General features: G+C 41.0%; 4 protein-coding genes across 4 annotated transcripts; 1 reads left to right on the forward strand and 3 right to left on the reverse strand.

Moving 5' to 3' along the window:
* Positions 1-5,042: 5,042 nt before the first annotated feature.
* On the reverse strand, positions 5,043-7,162 carry EAF02_009790 (uncharacterized protein; the record flags this gene model as incomplete). Its single annotated transcript, XM_038905838.1, has 4 exons — positions 5,043-5,169; positions 5,253-6,915; positions 6,981-7,032; positions 7,085-7,162. 4 exons carry the CDS (start codon positions 7,160-7,162, stop codon positions 5,043-5,045), a joined length of 1,920 nt encoding a protein of 639 aa, XP_038754261.1.
* A 1,296-nt stretch (positions 7,163-8,458) lies between these two features.
* Positions 8,459-10,134, reverse strand: EAF02_009791 (uncharacterized protein). The gene is made up of 3 exons (XM_038905839.1): positions 10,018-10,134; positions 9,477-9,914; positions 8,459-9,420 (listed from the first exon to the last, which is right to left on the reverse strand). The coding sequence occupies exons 1-3, from the start codon at positions 10,048-10,050 to the stop codon at positions 8,620-8,622; spliced, it is 1,272 nt and encodes a 423-aa protein (XP_038754262.1). The 5' UTR covers positions 10,051-10,134; the 3' UTR covers positions 8,459-8,619.
* Positions 10,135-10,181: 47 nt separating this feature from the next.
* EAF02_009792 (uncharacterized protein) lies at positions 10,182-12,554 on the forward strand. The gene is made up of 4 exons (XM_038905840.1): positions 10,182-10,549; positions 10,601-11,020; positions 11,075-11,910; positions 11,960-12,554. The coding sequence occupies exons 2-4, from the start codon at positions 10,652-10,654 to the stop codon at positions 12,120-12,122; spliced, it is 1,368 nt and encodes a 455-aa protein (XP_038754263.1). The 5' UTR covers positions 10,182-10,549; positions 10,601-10,651; the 3' UTR covers positions 12,123-12,554.
* Positions 12,555-13,962: 1,408 nt separating this feature from the next.
* Positions 13,963-15,159, reverse strand: EAF02_009793 (uncharacterized protein; the record flags this gene model as incomplete). The annotated part of the gene is made up of 1 exon (XM_038905841.1): positions 13,963-15,159. The coding sequence occupies one exon, from the start codon at positions 15,157-15,159 to the stop codon at positions 13,963-13,965; it is 1,197 nt and encodes a 398-aa protein (XP_038754264.1).
* Between the last annotated feature and the right edge of the window lie 82 nt (positions 15,160-15,241).

A 15,241-nucleotide genomic window follows, 5' to 3' on the forward strand; every position in this document is an offset into this window, starting at 1 on the left:
AGCTTTCGGTTGAGGGGCTGCACTCTAATTTCAGGACTTAATTCACCAATACGATCCAATCAAAAGTGAGTACTAAAGTATAAATATTATCTGTCATGATGAATTGATGCAGACTATCTATATTCGAAAAAATGAATCAGAAATTATGGGAAAGCGCTTCCGAATAAATCCAGAGGTAGACTAAGCGTGCAACTACAGATTTCAAAGACAAGACTAGATCCCGATGCTATTTCATCCTTCTTCTTATATTAGCTCCGAGAAATTTTTCGCGACAACGAGCATGCAATTAAACGATGAAAATAAAGAAAAAAATTGACAGTAATCATTGGGAATATCGGTATGCTCTACTGGTTTCAAAAGAACCACAGGAATATCGGTGCTTGCTGGGTGCTTGGGACATTATCCATATGACCTGTGGCTCCAGTAATTTTACTGGTAATTCATACTTTGAGCCTCTGAAACTGGTTACAAATATACTAAAGGGTGGCCGTCAAATTTCTCGGGATCATTTTGTATCATAGATTGCGAGTATCGGAGACATGATCAGACGAGACACAAGATGCAACCTCTGGCGTATTCAAACTTCTCATATTCTTCCAAAGAACTATACAAACCTCACCATACAATATTATGAACCAATACAAGTGAGATTATTTCTCCACAATCGAAACCGATCATGGGTTGTGTCGTTTTTAGAGATTCTAACTTTGTATGTGAACAGTGTTTAGGGAGATATCTATTGACCTTATGACGGTTAGCAAGCAGCGTGGTAAGTCTTTGGCAATTATGAAGAGACATGAAAACTTCGCGACAGCAAAGTATGTTTCATAACAATAGGGAAAGTGTAGTTTACACGCTAGTGCTATGCTAAATATCCTTCTGGGAAAGCTTTGAAATTAGACCGTCGTTAGTTCGTTACGTTAACGTTCCTACTGCTGGATACTGAATAAGTATTGTAATGTATCCTTGATCCATTTACACACCCCAAAACTTTATACTCCTCTATGATGGAACAAGCGAAGCCATCTAAGAACAAGACGAAGTATCAACTTGCTCCTATGGTTCTCTCCCATATTGATTGATTTTCCAAAAATCTCTACATAAACTAGGAATTTATCATCAGAAATCGTACTCTATTCGAATCATATGCGGCAGCTTCAGAGACTCTAGGACTACACAATGACCATTGTTTCTTCAAGACATGGTACGACGGAAGAGGTGTAACAAATATAGCACTCTGAAATGAGTATTTAAAACTCTTCAATCAGGAAATATCTCGAAAACCAAGGGCTGAAGTTAAGTTGACAGAAGTGATTGAGAATGACAGCAAAAATGACGCAGAAAAAGTGAAATATATGAGGCTTTAAGCCTAGATACTAAAAAGTGCATGTCTTACGACATGAGATAAGAGAATGACAACAAAATTGAGTTTTTAATATTACTACCTAAGAATAACACTCAGCAGTGACATTACCTAGGAAATGTGACGCTAGTTGTTTAATATTCGAGTAAAGCGCTTACACTAGTTGCAGTCTTGAGTTTTGAGCTGGCCTAGAAGTTTTCATGGTGTTTGTGATAGATAAATTCACGCAACTCTTTGTCCTCATACAGATCATCCATTGGAAATATATATCATGTGTGTACTGACTCCAACGAGAGACAATGGAGACTTTTATACTTCCAGTGTCTGAACTGAGATGTTCGGTAAACCAGACGCGAAATACGTCACATTTCGCAAAATCATCAAGATATCGCATTCATCTCAATCTAAAACTATAAAGACAGGGCCTTAGCATTCCATAAGATTGGATACTGAAATCTCTCCCACATAAATCTACTACCTGAGACAAGTTAGTGGTTTACCGGCTTCATATAAACGTATCTAGTTTGAAGTATCATAGATGTGCTAGGACTTCTAAACTTTGAATCAAATATTCAAACAAAATAACAAATAGTGTGAAGAATTGACGACGTGATGAAATAAGGAAACATAAGTCTGACAGATGAAAATCATAATAAATTGTGATAACAGAATTATAATGGCAACGAAATTTGAAAACAATAGAAGATAACCTTTTAACTAGGCCTAATAAGTGACTGATAGTAAGTGTTAGCAGAGGAAATGTACAGATCAATCTATTTAGCAAAGCTAAGCGCAACTATAGATGAATACTCTTTCAATCCTATCAAATTTATGTTTTTATATATCTTCTTCCTCCTGACATCCCTAGTTTCGCTTCGTGGAAAGAAACTAGCAACTGAGGATAGCGGGATAAATATTTGCAAATAAGCGAGAGTCATTGTACTTTGTGTCTTCAGCCCTAAGACATCTCAGTTCATTAAGGGTTCCAAATTTCGATTATACCTACATGTAGAATTTGGAAGTGAATTCTGTATAGGAATTCATTGACACTATGATTAAGAGTACATTGATAATGAAACCCTTGCAACAATGAGGGAAAACGAAACGTATGATTGAACAGCAAAATAAAATTTCATGCTGCAATGGTAAGGCAATGAAGTGCTGAACCATAAACCTCTAGCCAGATTCTCATATAAATGGCCATATATTGAATTCTTCAACTTTCAGATCCATGAAACGGCATCTTCTTTCGTCTCAGTTCCTGTACGTATAGGTATTCTTTTCTAAATTTTCGTAATCCAGCTAAACCAGTCTATCTACTTAATTTATACTTTGCTCTTATTCTCTTCGTAATTATCACATAAAGAGAATGTTAAAATTCACTACAAGTGACAAAGCGCAATGTTGTCTATCTAGCCGATCGGTCAGCAATTCTGGATTCACTAATTACCTATATAATCTCTCAAATGCGAACTCTCTCAACCGGAAAGATCCAAAAAACTCAGGAAGCACTGAGCAGATAAAGTTGAGTGCACTAGTTCTCAATTTGATGCATAATCTTCGGATCGATCTTTGTGTTGGTAGAAGCATATTCATGCAAGCGAAGTTGAGCTGATCGAAAAACGAGTTCAACTTCATTCCTGTTCAAGATAAAAATCGACGAATGTTTTCAGAAGTCTATGACAATGTTAAATCGCACTTTTGACAACAACAATAACGGAATACATGTGAGAACTGCAGAGTTCAACAAAGTTAATCCCCAGAGACCACATCAACCTGTAGTATGAAGAAGAGAATATTCAAAGACTGATCAGAACAATCACCTCGTCATCGATGAGATCCCTCCGAGACATCGTTATTTGGATTACACAAAGTCGGCATGAGAGAGACTTATATATCCCTCCCAGTCCTCGAAAACGTAAAAGCAAGATGTAGTGTACATCACGTGGTATACACCTATATATAGCCACAAGCAAGGCTTACAGTATATCCCAACCCTCGCAGTACCAAAGCCATAATCTCTCTTCTTTATCGGGTTCCTACTCTACAACGCAAAACAACCATAGCTATCTTTCACAATGATCCTCCCGTCAATTCTGAAACAATCAAACAGTTACATTTCAAACTCTCATCAAAGACATTAGACTTCCATCCGACACCCCGAAGAAATTTGAACCTACCTTCAATGTTCCCCTTTGACCGCAAACCCCAGTCTTTCATAATCAATAGCAAGAGCCCCTCGATCCAAGCGAGATTTTATCAACGGCGACAAACATAAATATTACTGTTGTCAATAAACTCATCATTCCCACCATCACCGCAAGTTTCTCAACAACAAAAAACTCTCCTCGTATCACCGGCAGCGATATTGATTTCCGGCATCCCAAGCATTTACCCGTGAAAATTGATCCGATGTACATACGAAGCTTGGTACCAGCCAACAAACCACAAACCATAGATGTCCAAATCGTCTCTCAGCTCACCAATCCCTAGAGAAATCTTCCAAGATGTGTTTTCCTTGCACAAATGGAGAAAGATACATGACAATCTATCAAATTTATATCCTCCCGTCCCCCGCCTCCCCCCTTTTCCAATTTCTCTCGCAAGCAATTGATTCACTTCCTCAGGCCTTATTTTCATATTTACAATACAAGAACTGCTGGAATTTGTCATGTACAAATACAGAGGTATCTAAATACTTCCATCGACCCTCCTTCTCCCATACTCCGAAGGAGGAAAAATAGCAAACAACCTGCTCAAAAATATGTTCAAAAACCACGCACCCAACACTCAAAGAACTTCAAAACTCTCACCATCCAAACGAATCCACCATGCAACACATTGATCACAATAATACCTACTCAATTCCTCACACAGGCACAAGAAACCCCCATTTCAAGGATACATGCTCGAGTACATAAGCACTCTTTCCAACACGACATCTACATTCATATCTCCACCTCAAGTCTTCACTATCCTCTCCACATCTCCTCTCCCCTCTTCCCTCTCCACCCCCCATTCCTTCCATCCGTTCCATCAAAAGAACTATCCAAACACAAGCAAAATACATCAACAACTCTAACCCTCAATCTAACCAACAATCATCATTAATCATTAATCATTAATCGTTAATTATTAATCAACCACTCAGGAATCAAACCAATTAGCAACAATCCCAACCCAACTTCTCAAGATCGTAAAGTAAAGTAAGACCAACAACTCCGAAAACAATATATAGTTAGTTAGTAGTAACGAAGCCAACTCTATTCATCCATTTATATACTCAATATATTAATCACATAATGCGCACAACAAATTAGAAGAAAAAAAAAGACAAAAAAAAAAGAAAAAAAGAAAAGAAAAAAAAAAAGAGTTGAAATGAAACTACTCCATTTTTCAATCCTCCTTCTTCTACTACACTCCACTCCCCACTCCACAAATCAAACACATGACATACGAGTAAAGATCCATCTCTCAAGAACTTGAATCACCTTCTTCTATTCATTGACTTGAATTATCTCTCTCTCTCTCTCTCTTCTATCTAACCAGCTATGCGGGAATCTATTCTGTAAACATAGGTAATCTTCCTATCAAACACCCACACACACACATACTTAAATATCCTTCATCCTCTCTTCTAATCGAGATTTTCTCTCCTCTATCCATATCAAGTCTAGCTCTACAACTTAGCCTTAGCAGGTTCTAACGTAGGCATCAAGAGATCTCTAATATCTCCCGCCGCCTCATTAAGGTAAAAGCTCATTCTTTCCGAGCCTAGACCCTTAGATACGACGTTGAATTGAATACTATTTCGTCACGTTAGCTTATATTCCTCTAGTATAGAATCTTCGAACAAAAGAAAAAGATGAAAATTCGAGGAAAACCATACCTATTCTCATTAATCATATAAGCAATACCCCAACCATCATCTACCACCTGACTCCATCCATACCCATTAAAGTATTCCGAGCTCAATTGAGAACTCGAAATGAACCATTTGCTACTATATCCATAAGTAGGATCTTGATAGATAGCTGGAAGTTCCTCTCCCGGCTCCAGCAGTTTCTTTAATCCAAACAAGTGACGATCAACACCCTTTCCATCACTAGCAGCTGTGATATATTCCACATGCGAATTGATCGCAGCACGGAAAGCAGCAACAGCTTTAGAAGGCTCGACAGTGTGATCAGAGATAGCTTTACAGAAAGCAACGGAGTCATCGGAGACAGAACGACATGTTTCAGTGCGACCTTGTTGGAAACGACGAGTTGCTGCACTTTCGTATGTAGGTCTGTTCTTACCGTACATCTTGAAATAAGCGAGTTGGATAATCATTTGTACGTAGGCGTCAGGTGAACATTTGAATTTCTTGATGAGACCCTTGCCATAACCTTGGTAGGCTTGTACGCGGAGTTCGTGGGCGGCAATGACTTCGTTGAAATCTTTGGTCGCACGCTCAATTTCTGATTGAACTTCCTTTGTGATATGAAATTTGAGAGGTGTAGGATCGGGGAGGTTAGAACGGACGGAGGGATTGGAGAAATCGAGTTTGTTGTTGAAAATGACTTCGTTTACATAGTCATTCAAACGATGGGTAGGTGTTCCATCCATCATGGAATGTTCGCCCATGAAACCGGATGTACCGTTATCGTTGATGATGAATTGGAGAGGTTTATCAAACCAACGGTTTGCGCCATCACCGTGCCAGTATTGATGCGCTCTTTCTTCGAGGGTGACTGGAGAAGCATCATCTAAGCAAACAACGAATGAAGCAGATTCAATGTCTTTGAGAATCTTGGCGTTTGAAGGGTTTGCCTTGAGAAGAACTTCACGAGCATCAGTCCAGATATCGCGGTTCTCAGATGTAAGAATTCCGACTGCTGGTGTCTTCTCGGCTTTCTCATAAATGCGCTTGAATTGTTGTTCCAACTCAGAAGTGTTCAATTGATTTCCATCAACCTCGTGCATAACCTTGAAGAATTGATTCTTTCGAATGACCAAGATATGTTTATTCTCCTCCGCAGCATATTTGACCGGGTGATCTGCTGGCTTCGAGGGAACTCTGCTGGCGTTGAACATCCATTGATAACTTTCCATAGAAATTGGGAGTTTCTTCATGTACTCTGGTTCCAAAGTTCCACTGTCCACTTGTTTCTTGAATTCCAAAACTGCAGTGCTGATTGCGGCAGCTCTCTTTGATGGATCGCGCCGCCTTCTATCATCTCGGTGAGAATAAAAGTAGCTGACATATGGAACGACTGGATCTCTGTAGCTCAAATATGCTGCATCGTTCCACCATTCATATATCCAATTCTTGTGTTTAGGATCTTCTCGACGAGCAATTAACTTGGCTTGAAGTTTGCTACCAATTCCACCAGGCTTTATGAATTCTTGAACAGCTTTTGTGGTGTTTTGCAATTCGGAGGAGGTAAGCAAGGGGTGAACCGATTTAAGGTATCGAACAGCTGTTTCTTCTAAAGTAGGAACTGGAAGCTTTGGGAGTGATTCCTCAAATCGCAGCATAGGACCTTTAGTTGAGTCCTCCTTATAACCTGTCATCCAAAATCATCAGCCATCAACTCCTTGGTAGCGGGGCGCAAGGGGAATATATTCGTACCTGCTGGAAGAGAGCTATTGCTCCGCGAATTTGCTGGTGCCATACCTAGAGTCTGCAAATTCTCGTTAGCTCTCATTCCCTCACAAAAGGTCATGTAAACTTACTCTTGAAACTCTTGCAGACGTAAAACTATTTCTGAGCACCGGAGACTGTGTACGACCTTTTGCCAACAGCTTCAACATACCAACGACGTTTCTGTGAAACGGGGGAAGAGCAGAGAGATTTATTGTAGATGGAAATTAAAGAGAGATTCTGCTTGGGAAAAGTAGCAGGGAACTGGTAGATTATGGCTTCTTTTAGATAGAGTTCTGGTTAGTTGCTAATTACATATTCGTACATAAACAAGTACATTTGGCCTTGGGGCTCGGGATCAATGAAACATGAAGCGAGTACCGAGGCAAAAAAAATGAAGCTAAAACCCCCACAATGTTACCACCTCGACCACTTCGCGCCGTTCCTATACTTCGTATCCAAGAATGCCGCAAACACCCCACAATATATCTGGAAATCCCCTCGGTCGCATTGAACATTTTCATTGTGGGTGGATAAATTTCGGTCAATTTCTCAGCCAAAGTGATGAGTCCATTGTCGGAATGAATCATGACAAATTTGCATAATTATCCGTCTTCCACCATCCGGCTATACATCTTTAGAAAGGGGGCGATGTACTTTCTGTATATACGAGTACATCCTCGGTCGTCCGGAAAGGAACGTTGAAAATATCAAAAGTATCATTTGACCCCCTCAAAGGAAAACAGACGTTTTTGTTCAGAAATGCTGCGCCTATCATCGGATATATCATTATCAGGAATGACGGTTTACATGTGATCTGTCTCAAATCCATCTTGTCAGCACCGTCGTTGCTCGTCTATCCAAAGCTCCGAGGATAATATTACCAACTTCCAGTCACCTCTTTCATCATGAAGACTCAGTCATCTCTCTCTCTCTTTATTTTGAAGGGAGATGTCTATACTGAACGTGTCGGTTTTATGAATGGGGGCAAGCCCCCAAACCCCCTCAGCTCGCTGCGCTCGGAATTTCTATATTGTGATAATCTGGGTATGTGATATTACGAATCATAGAAAGACCAACATAGGTGTCTCTTCTGTCGTAGATTTCTACCTTCCTCCGCTCATCCAGTAGTCTTCTACATTCTTAAAGCTCATGATCCGTTACACACAAGCTTTGAGGTTTTGTAAAGATATGTCCTTTCAAAATAGTCTGCCTCCACGGCAGTGGCCCTCGGAGAGCCAGCGGAGCGTCATTCCAATGTTTTTTCGTAAAAAGATCAGAGTCGGTCTCCATATCAATACAATGAAGTATAGTGATCAAAGATCTGCTTCGGCTTCCGCTTCCCCTATGCAGCACCCTTGATTCCCCTAGAGACTCAGCGGAGCCTCATTTGAACAGTTATAGTATGAAATTGTATCAGTTTGGAGTATCAGTGACAGGCTGAGATTATGATTTGAGAATTTATTTTTATTGAGTAACCCATTTTCATGCATGTACCGATCTCATCTCCTCTACGCTTTCGGATGTATAATACAGAATCTTCATACATGTCACATCATTCGTTGACTACTAGGTATTTCCAACCCTCCCTCACCACCTCCTCCTACTTTTACTATTCCTTCTTCCACTATCTCCTCCTCAGATACCAATTATGTGCCAACTGCAACAATTCCATAGAAAATGGACTAGGCACTTCACTCAACCCTGGTCTCGCTACTGGATGTCTGAGATAAACCGCACTGCAAATCTTCTGATTGACCTCTAGATACCTAGGAATAAATGCAAAAGCACTCATGTAAGGTCTTGGTTGCCAAGGAGTCATATATGGTTTTGATTCATCAATTGGATTTTCCCTCGCACGTTGAATCGCCAATTTTAATTTTTCTTGGTAATCGGGTGTGTCTTCTGCGTTGATTACTGCGGGGGCTTCTGAAGCAATTGTTTCCAAATCTTCGGATTTGGCGAGTTTAGTGGTGTAGGAGTTGAGCATGGAGGTTAAGTCTGCAACGGATTTGCGGTTTAGTTGGGAGAGGATGGCTCTAATTTCGCGCTTGAGTTTGCGGAGAGCGATCTTGCGTTTGCCGGATGGGGCGTTTTTGCTATCGGTTAAAAGAACATCGGCGTGTTCTTGAAGGGTACGGAATTCCATGCGAAGGTTTTCCTTTTGCTCTTTTTCTTTGGATTCAGGAGTTTCTGTGGGAGTTGCGACTTCACCACCTTCGGTCGCGGCTTTTGCAGCTGCATCTTTTTCTCTTTTGGCGGCAGCATTTTTTGCTTTTTGATCATTCATTGCGCGAAGAGATCTTCTGAGTCCCCGACCACTTTTGATTTGGTCTGCGGTTTTGGGGGCGCCGGTTGCGAAGAGAACTCTCTCAACATCCACTTGAAACATATCACCTGGATTTAAAAGATATCCTGGATATGGCATCTAGTTTTGTGTAAGTAAATAGTGGATTCTAGCCCCAGATATCATCGAACCCATACCTTCTTTCCGTTGACCTTAACCTTTCCGTGAACGACGAATTGCCTGGCTTGTCTTGTACTGCTTGCGAATAGCGCTCTGAATATAGCTGTGTCCAATCGTCTTTCGATAGGTGCGTAAACCATGGACATGTAAGGTATTTGATTCTTGTTGAACTGTGGACGAGAAGAACTGTCTAGCTGTTCCACCCCGGATCCTCGTCCAGCAGCCAACTCTGAACCATCATGTTCAGCTAAATATCTATGATCCATAGGGATGACAGCTTTTGCTCTCGGCCTGAACATTCTCGACCATTGCCCCTCTCGAATCTGCTCTCCATGATATGCTCGACTTATCGACTTCGCTTTCCATTTTTGTTGAAAGAATGTGACACCTTCCGGCCTTGGCTTATATCTTGAGAGATTGTATAAATTGATTTTGTTCCATGTTTGGCGGATTTTCTGAGGGAGGTATAAAATGATTAGCCCACTATGTCCCTTGATCATGTAGAGTGCATTGTAGGGCGGGGAAGGACGATTTTCATGAAGCAGAATTCTCACATACCACTTTCTTCAACTGATGAAATCTTGACCTCATGATTAATTGTATATGAGGTGGTCGTCGCTCAATATAATAAGCTTGAATATAGATTCAATTTCACGACGATGATGTTGAAATTCATCAATCCTCGAAATAAAAAAGTACGCTAATGACACTAGCGTGGACCTTTTTAGTTTTCCACCGGCAAAAAAAATTGACCATACAAATTAATTTTCTATCGCTGTAGCTTCTTCCAAAACCTTTTAAGCTCTTGAATAAAATCCAATCCAAATCTTTCTTTCGCATTGGAAATTTGGAAATCCTACAACAATTTCTACACGACGCATTCTGCAAACTTTTACTTAGCATTCATATCTTTGATCGATCTCCAGTGAGCTTTATCAATTCACTTGATAACATCTCTTAAAAGATTATCAGCCTCTTCAAGGGTCGCGCATCACCTTTTTTTAATCTGATTCTTCACCCCGCCTTGTTCGCCTTATCGAGTCACTAAAGACGGATTTTATCTATCTAGATAATAAAATAACAATCTACCGTATGTCTCAATTGATAAATCACTGTCGCAATTACTCATTCGGTTTTTTAGCTACATCCACATACTAGAATACATTAGTTGCACAACTTTTCGCAAACGATCATGTCTGATATCAACATGGAAGGCCAAGAGCCAGTCGCAGCAGCTCCAGCTACTACCAACGAGCAAGTAAAGATCGAAGCAGAAACTGCTGCTGCAGCACCAATTGAGCCAGAAATCAAGGACAAGAAGATGGAAGATGCTGAGGTTACAACTGAAACCAAGGAAGAGAAAGTAGAGGCTACCAATGGCGATGTCAAGAAGGAGGAGGAAGATGAGAAGAAGGACAAGAAGTTCAACTATGACGAGCCAAGATTTTACGACAATGGAGTTTTGAAGACAAATGCCAATGAGGTTCACGGTCAGAACAACAGCAAATATGACGCTTCAGTTCTCCCTGCATCTAATGACATGGGATTAATTCGCCGACAAGTAAGACGATTGCTTTGATGTCGGGAGATTTTTACTAATTATTTTTGTGCGAAGGTCGAATTCTACTTCGGTGACTCCAATTTACCAACTGATCAATTCTTAATGAAGACCACTGGAGGTGCAGAGAATAAGCCAGTCTCGATCGCAACTATCCACTCATTCAAGCGCATGCAGCGATTCCAGCCATACTCCTTGGTCGTCGAAGCACTCAAGCAAAGCAATTTCCTTGCAGTCGAAGGAGAAGAAGGAAAGGAGACTGTCAAGCGCGTAAAGGCTTTCGATCCATCTGCCAAATCTCCAAAACGTGAGGCACGATCAGTTTACATCAAGGGTTTCGGTGATGAGGAACCAAGTTCTCAATTCGATATCGAAGCTTTCGTTGCTCCATACGGTGAGGTCAACTCTGTCCGTCTTCGTCGTACCGAAGAAAAGCTTTTCAAGGGATCTGTCTTTGTTGAATTTGCGGATGAAGAAACTGCTCAAAAATTCCTTGCTCTTGACCCAAAGCCACAATGGAAGGGAAAGCATGTTTTGGAAATCAAATCCAAAACTCAATATATGGAAGAAAAGAATGAAGAAATCAGAAATGGTACCTTAGTCCCAGGTCAACACAGAGGTCGTGGAGGACGTGGAAACTTCAGAGGCCGTGGTCGCGGTGGAAATTTCGTCAAGAAAGAGCGCAATGAGGAAGGCGATGGAGACCGTGATCCAAATGACTGGAAGAAGAGACGTGAAAGCGACAGAGAGAACGGATTCCGAGGTGGTCGTGGAGGTGGACGCGGTGATCGTAACCGTGGTGGCCGTGGTGGAAGAGGAAATGGCAATGATAGAAAGGGTGGTCGCAATGATCGTGGGCCACGAAACAATGATCGCAACAAGGAGAAGAACGGGTATGCTTTTCATCTTTCTATTTCATATCATATACTAACGTAAAAATAGTGATGACAAGGAAGTCAAGACCGAAGCATCTGCTACGGAAACCGCTGCCGTACCTCCAACAAACGATAAAAAGAGAGCCAGAGAAGATGATGGAGGGGCCGATGAACATCAAAATAAGAAAGAGAAGACTGCAGCTGCAGCTGAGGTCCCAGCCACAGCTTAAATAATATCCAGTCCAGTTTTACATTGATCTCTGCGTTTCCCGTCTCAAAACGACACGGTTATTCAAGGGCGTTTACGAGTTTATTGTTTTTATTCTTTTTCGGTGGAGGGACATCTATGCAATAGTGCATTTGTACAATGGATTTCACGGCATGGTCATTGCATATTGGTACATGAGTGGTAAAAAATTTGAGCCCTGATTTACAAAAATGGGGATGCCATTTACTTCATTTTGAAGAATGACGCGTGTATGGATGGAATAGTGCGCAAGCAATGAGGGAAGAAACCCAAAATTGATAGGCAAAGGGGTTTAGCGATTACAGCTGAGAGTTTGTAAGCCTTTTCATTTCGCTAAAGGCAAATGATAAAGGAGAACAGAATTTACAATATAAAATTTACATTCAAAAGGTTAATCAAGCTGTCATAATTGAACGGAATGCATGGTAGGCTCCCTCTGTTTACTTATGGGAGTGTATCTGGCTGCAACTCAGTTTCACGCGTTCCTTTCTATACTATCCAATAGTACCTGTGAACCTCATTCTTTGATTTAAATCCACATATTCCCCCAGATCATCTCTTCTTTCTAGAGATACTTTAATCCCCTACTATCTTTCCTTGCTCTTCCCTCCCAACCACTATACTATACTATACTATACTATACAAACAAATCTATCTTTTCCTAACTTCATAACCTCTCCTTCTTGCCTCCACCAGCTCCCACCTGGCCCAAAATGCAAAAAGTAAATATAAAAAGTAAAAAGTCAAGTTCAACAAGATATCTACTTCTACTTTCCTGTTCTAATCATTTTATATACTGTATTGACTTCCGCAACTTTTCTATTGGGGGAGGGGGGGCTCAAGTTGTGAACGGTGGATGTGGATGGTTGATGTGGATAGTTGATGTAATTGTGATGATTTCTCTCAAGAGTCGAAATGGATGGATCAGGTTAATCATTCTCTTGCAGTTTGTTTCTACCTAGTATGTTTATCTATGTAAGATACCCTATGTATTAAGATTTATTTAGGAGATAGAGGTAGTGAGATAGTGTGGAGGATGGATGGGGTGGAGGATGAATAGGATCGGAGGGTATAGTGTATGTGTGGATTTGTTTTGTTTTGTTTGGTTTTGAAGTGGGATGGGATAGCTGGGTGGGTGGGTGGTGGGTAGATTATGGGAATGGGATGGTGTTGAGGTCTGTGATGGGAAGGGGGAGAAAGATAGAAAGTAAAAGGGGAAGTGTTAAGAAGGTAGATGGTCCATCGTGCCATTTCCTTCCTGGCATAGGATTTATAGATCATTATCCGAGTAGAGGGAAAACTTATGATTGAAAAACTTTCAGAGACAGGATCTTTTGTGAATTGGAAGAGGGAAAGTGTAGGAGGTATGATGAAAGTTTGAAGGATCATTAATTCTTCTTTCTGTTTGCATTCGTGAAGGAATAACTGATATATTGCGTGGAGACATTGTTTATTCGTACATCATATGAGTATTCATCAAGTGAGCTGAAAATGATTTTTGATCTTTTTTCTTTCTTTTGCTGCTGATTTACTCTATAGGTATCAACACGTCCACTTGGTTTCCTTCTCAAATCTTTTGGCTTTTATTTTGTAGTCCCGCCATCCAAATGCATTTGTAAACCATCACCTACCCCTCTTCCCCCGCCCAGTATGCAACTGCATAGTAATATACAATAGATCATATCATTGATCATATCCCCTCATTTATATCAATATGAAGATAAGAAATGTAAGAATTTCCTCTCTGCTTTCTTCCGTTCCATGCATGTGCTCATTTCATCGACACACGTCGTATACACATCCACATCATACAATTGAAGCTCTTAAGCAATAATTTCTCCGATATCCACATGCACTGGTTCCCAACTCTTCACTCCCTCTTTCCCTCCACTTGGAATTTCCATTTCACTCGGCAACGACCTACGTCCTGGGCTATAAAGATACCAAGACTTTAATCCCGCAACACTAGCTCTAACTCTCGCCTCATTCAAACTTGCACCTGGTGCCTCACCCAACTTTTCTCTTCCGCTATAAATTCCTACTACGAAGACTGGACTTCGAGAGTGTCGACCTGTTTCACTCAGAATTCTAGCAACTGGTGCTTCGAAATCCTCGCGTGCGCATAGACGGGCGAGATCGCGGACTGGCTGGGAAAATTGGAATAATTTGTCGAGATCCAGGTGACGGGATAAGATATGTTGTTCGATGAATGTTTTTGCTGCTGCGCGACCTGCATGGAGATAGACTGCACCAATGAGTGCTTTAACGAAAGAGGCGTAGGCATTATTCATTGGTTGAGGATTGGTGACTTGATTCGATTTCCTGACTGTGTCTCCAAATTCATCATCGTAGACAACTCTAGATGCCATTCCTCTTCTAAAATAAGGCGCCTCTTTTCTGGTAGTTTTCCCTGTAGAACCGGCCTCTCCATTGGGCGACAAATGTTTGTATTGAAGTAATCCAACATCGACTTCTTGTCCAGGAGCAAAAGCAGGTTGAACACCCCAATCTCTTCCAACCAGATGTAAAGTATCAGGACCACTATATGCCAAAACACTTGCGTAGAAAACGGCCAATGGTAAACGTGGGTATGTACAAATAAGATATTCGGAGACGTGGTAATTTAGGAGGTCGCCTCCAATACGAGAGAGTCCTGCATTATTGAAAGCTGGGTTGTTATTCGCGGAGGGTGTAATGAGGGTTCGAGCGAGTGTTTGGAGGGGTAATTTGGAGGGGAGAGAAAGACGGGCGTGGAGAGCTGCTACTTTCGCGGAGGTTTTTTTGGGGGAGGGTTGCTGGATTGGTGGTTCGAGAGATTGTTCGCCATCTTCAAAAACGATCTCTTCTGATTTGGGAGCAAGTGTAGATGTTGAATTCATACGGACATATGCAGGTATCGAAGTCGTCCTTGGGAGAAGATTTTGTGCTAGAGCATGCCGCCTCGGACAAGTAGAAACTGATCTAGTATTTTGAGAAAGCAATTGGTTGCTCCATCTTTCCAAATGTAACCTCTTCATCATTTCTCCTATATTCCCCTTTCCAACACTTCCAATTCGAGTGTAGGAATTATGATCGAGTAATTGTGGCGGATAGAAATTGGAC

The sequence above is a fragment of the Botrytis sinoallii genome (genome assembly GCF_014898435.1).
Source record: "Botrytis sinoallii strain Bc 23 chromosome Unknown BSIN_022, whole genome shotgun sequence".
NCBI classification, from domain to species: domain Eukaryota; kingdom Fungi; phylum Ascomycota; class Leotiomycetes; order Helotiales; family Sclerotiniaceae; genus Botrytis; species Botrytis sinoallii.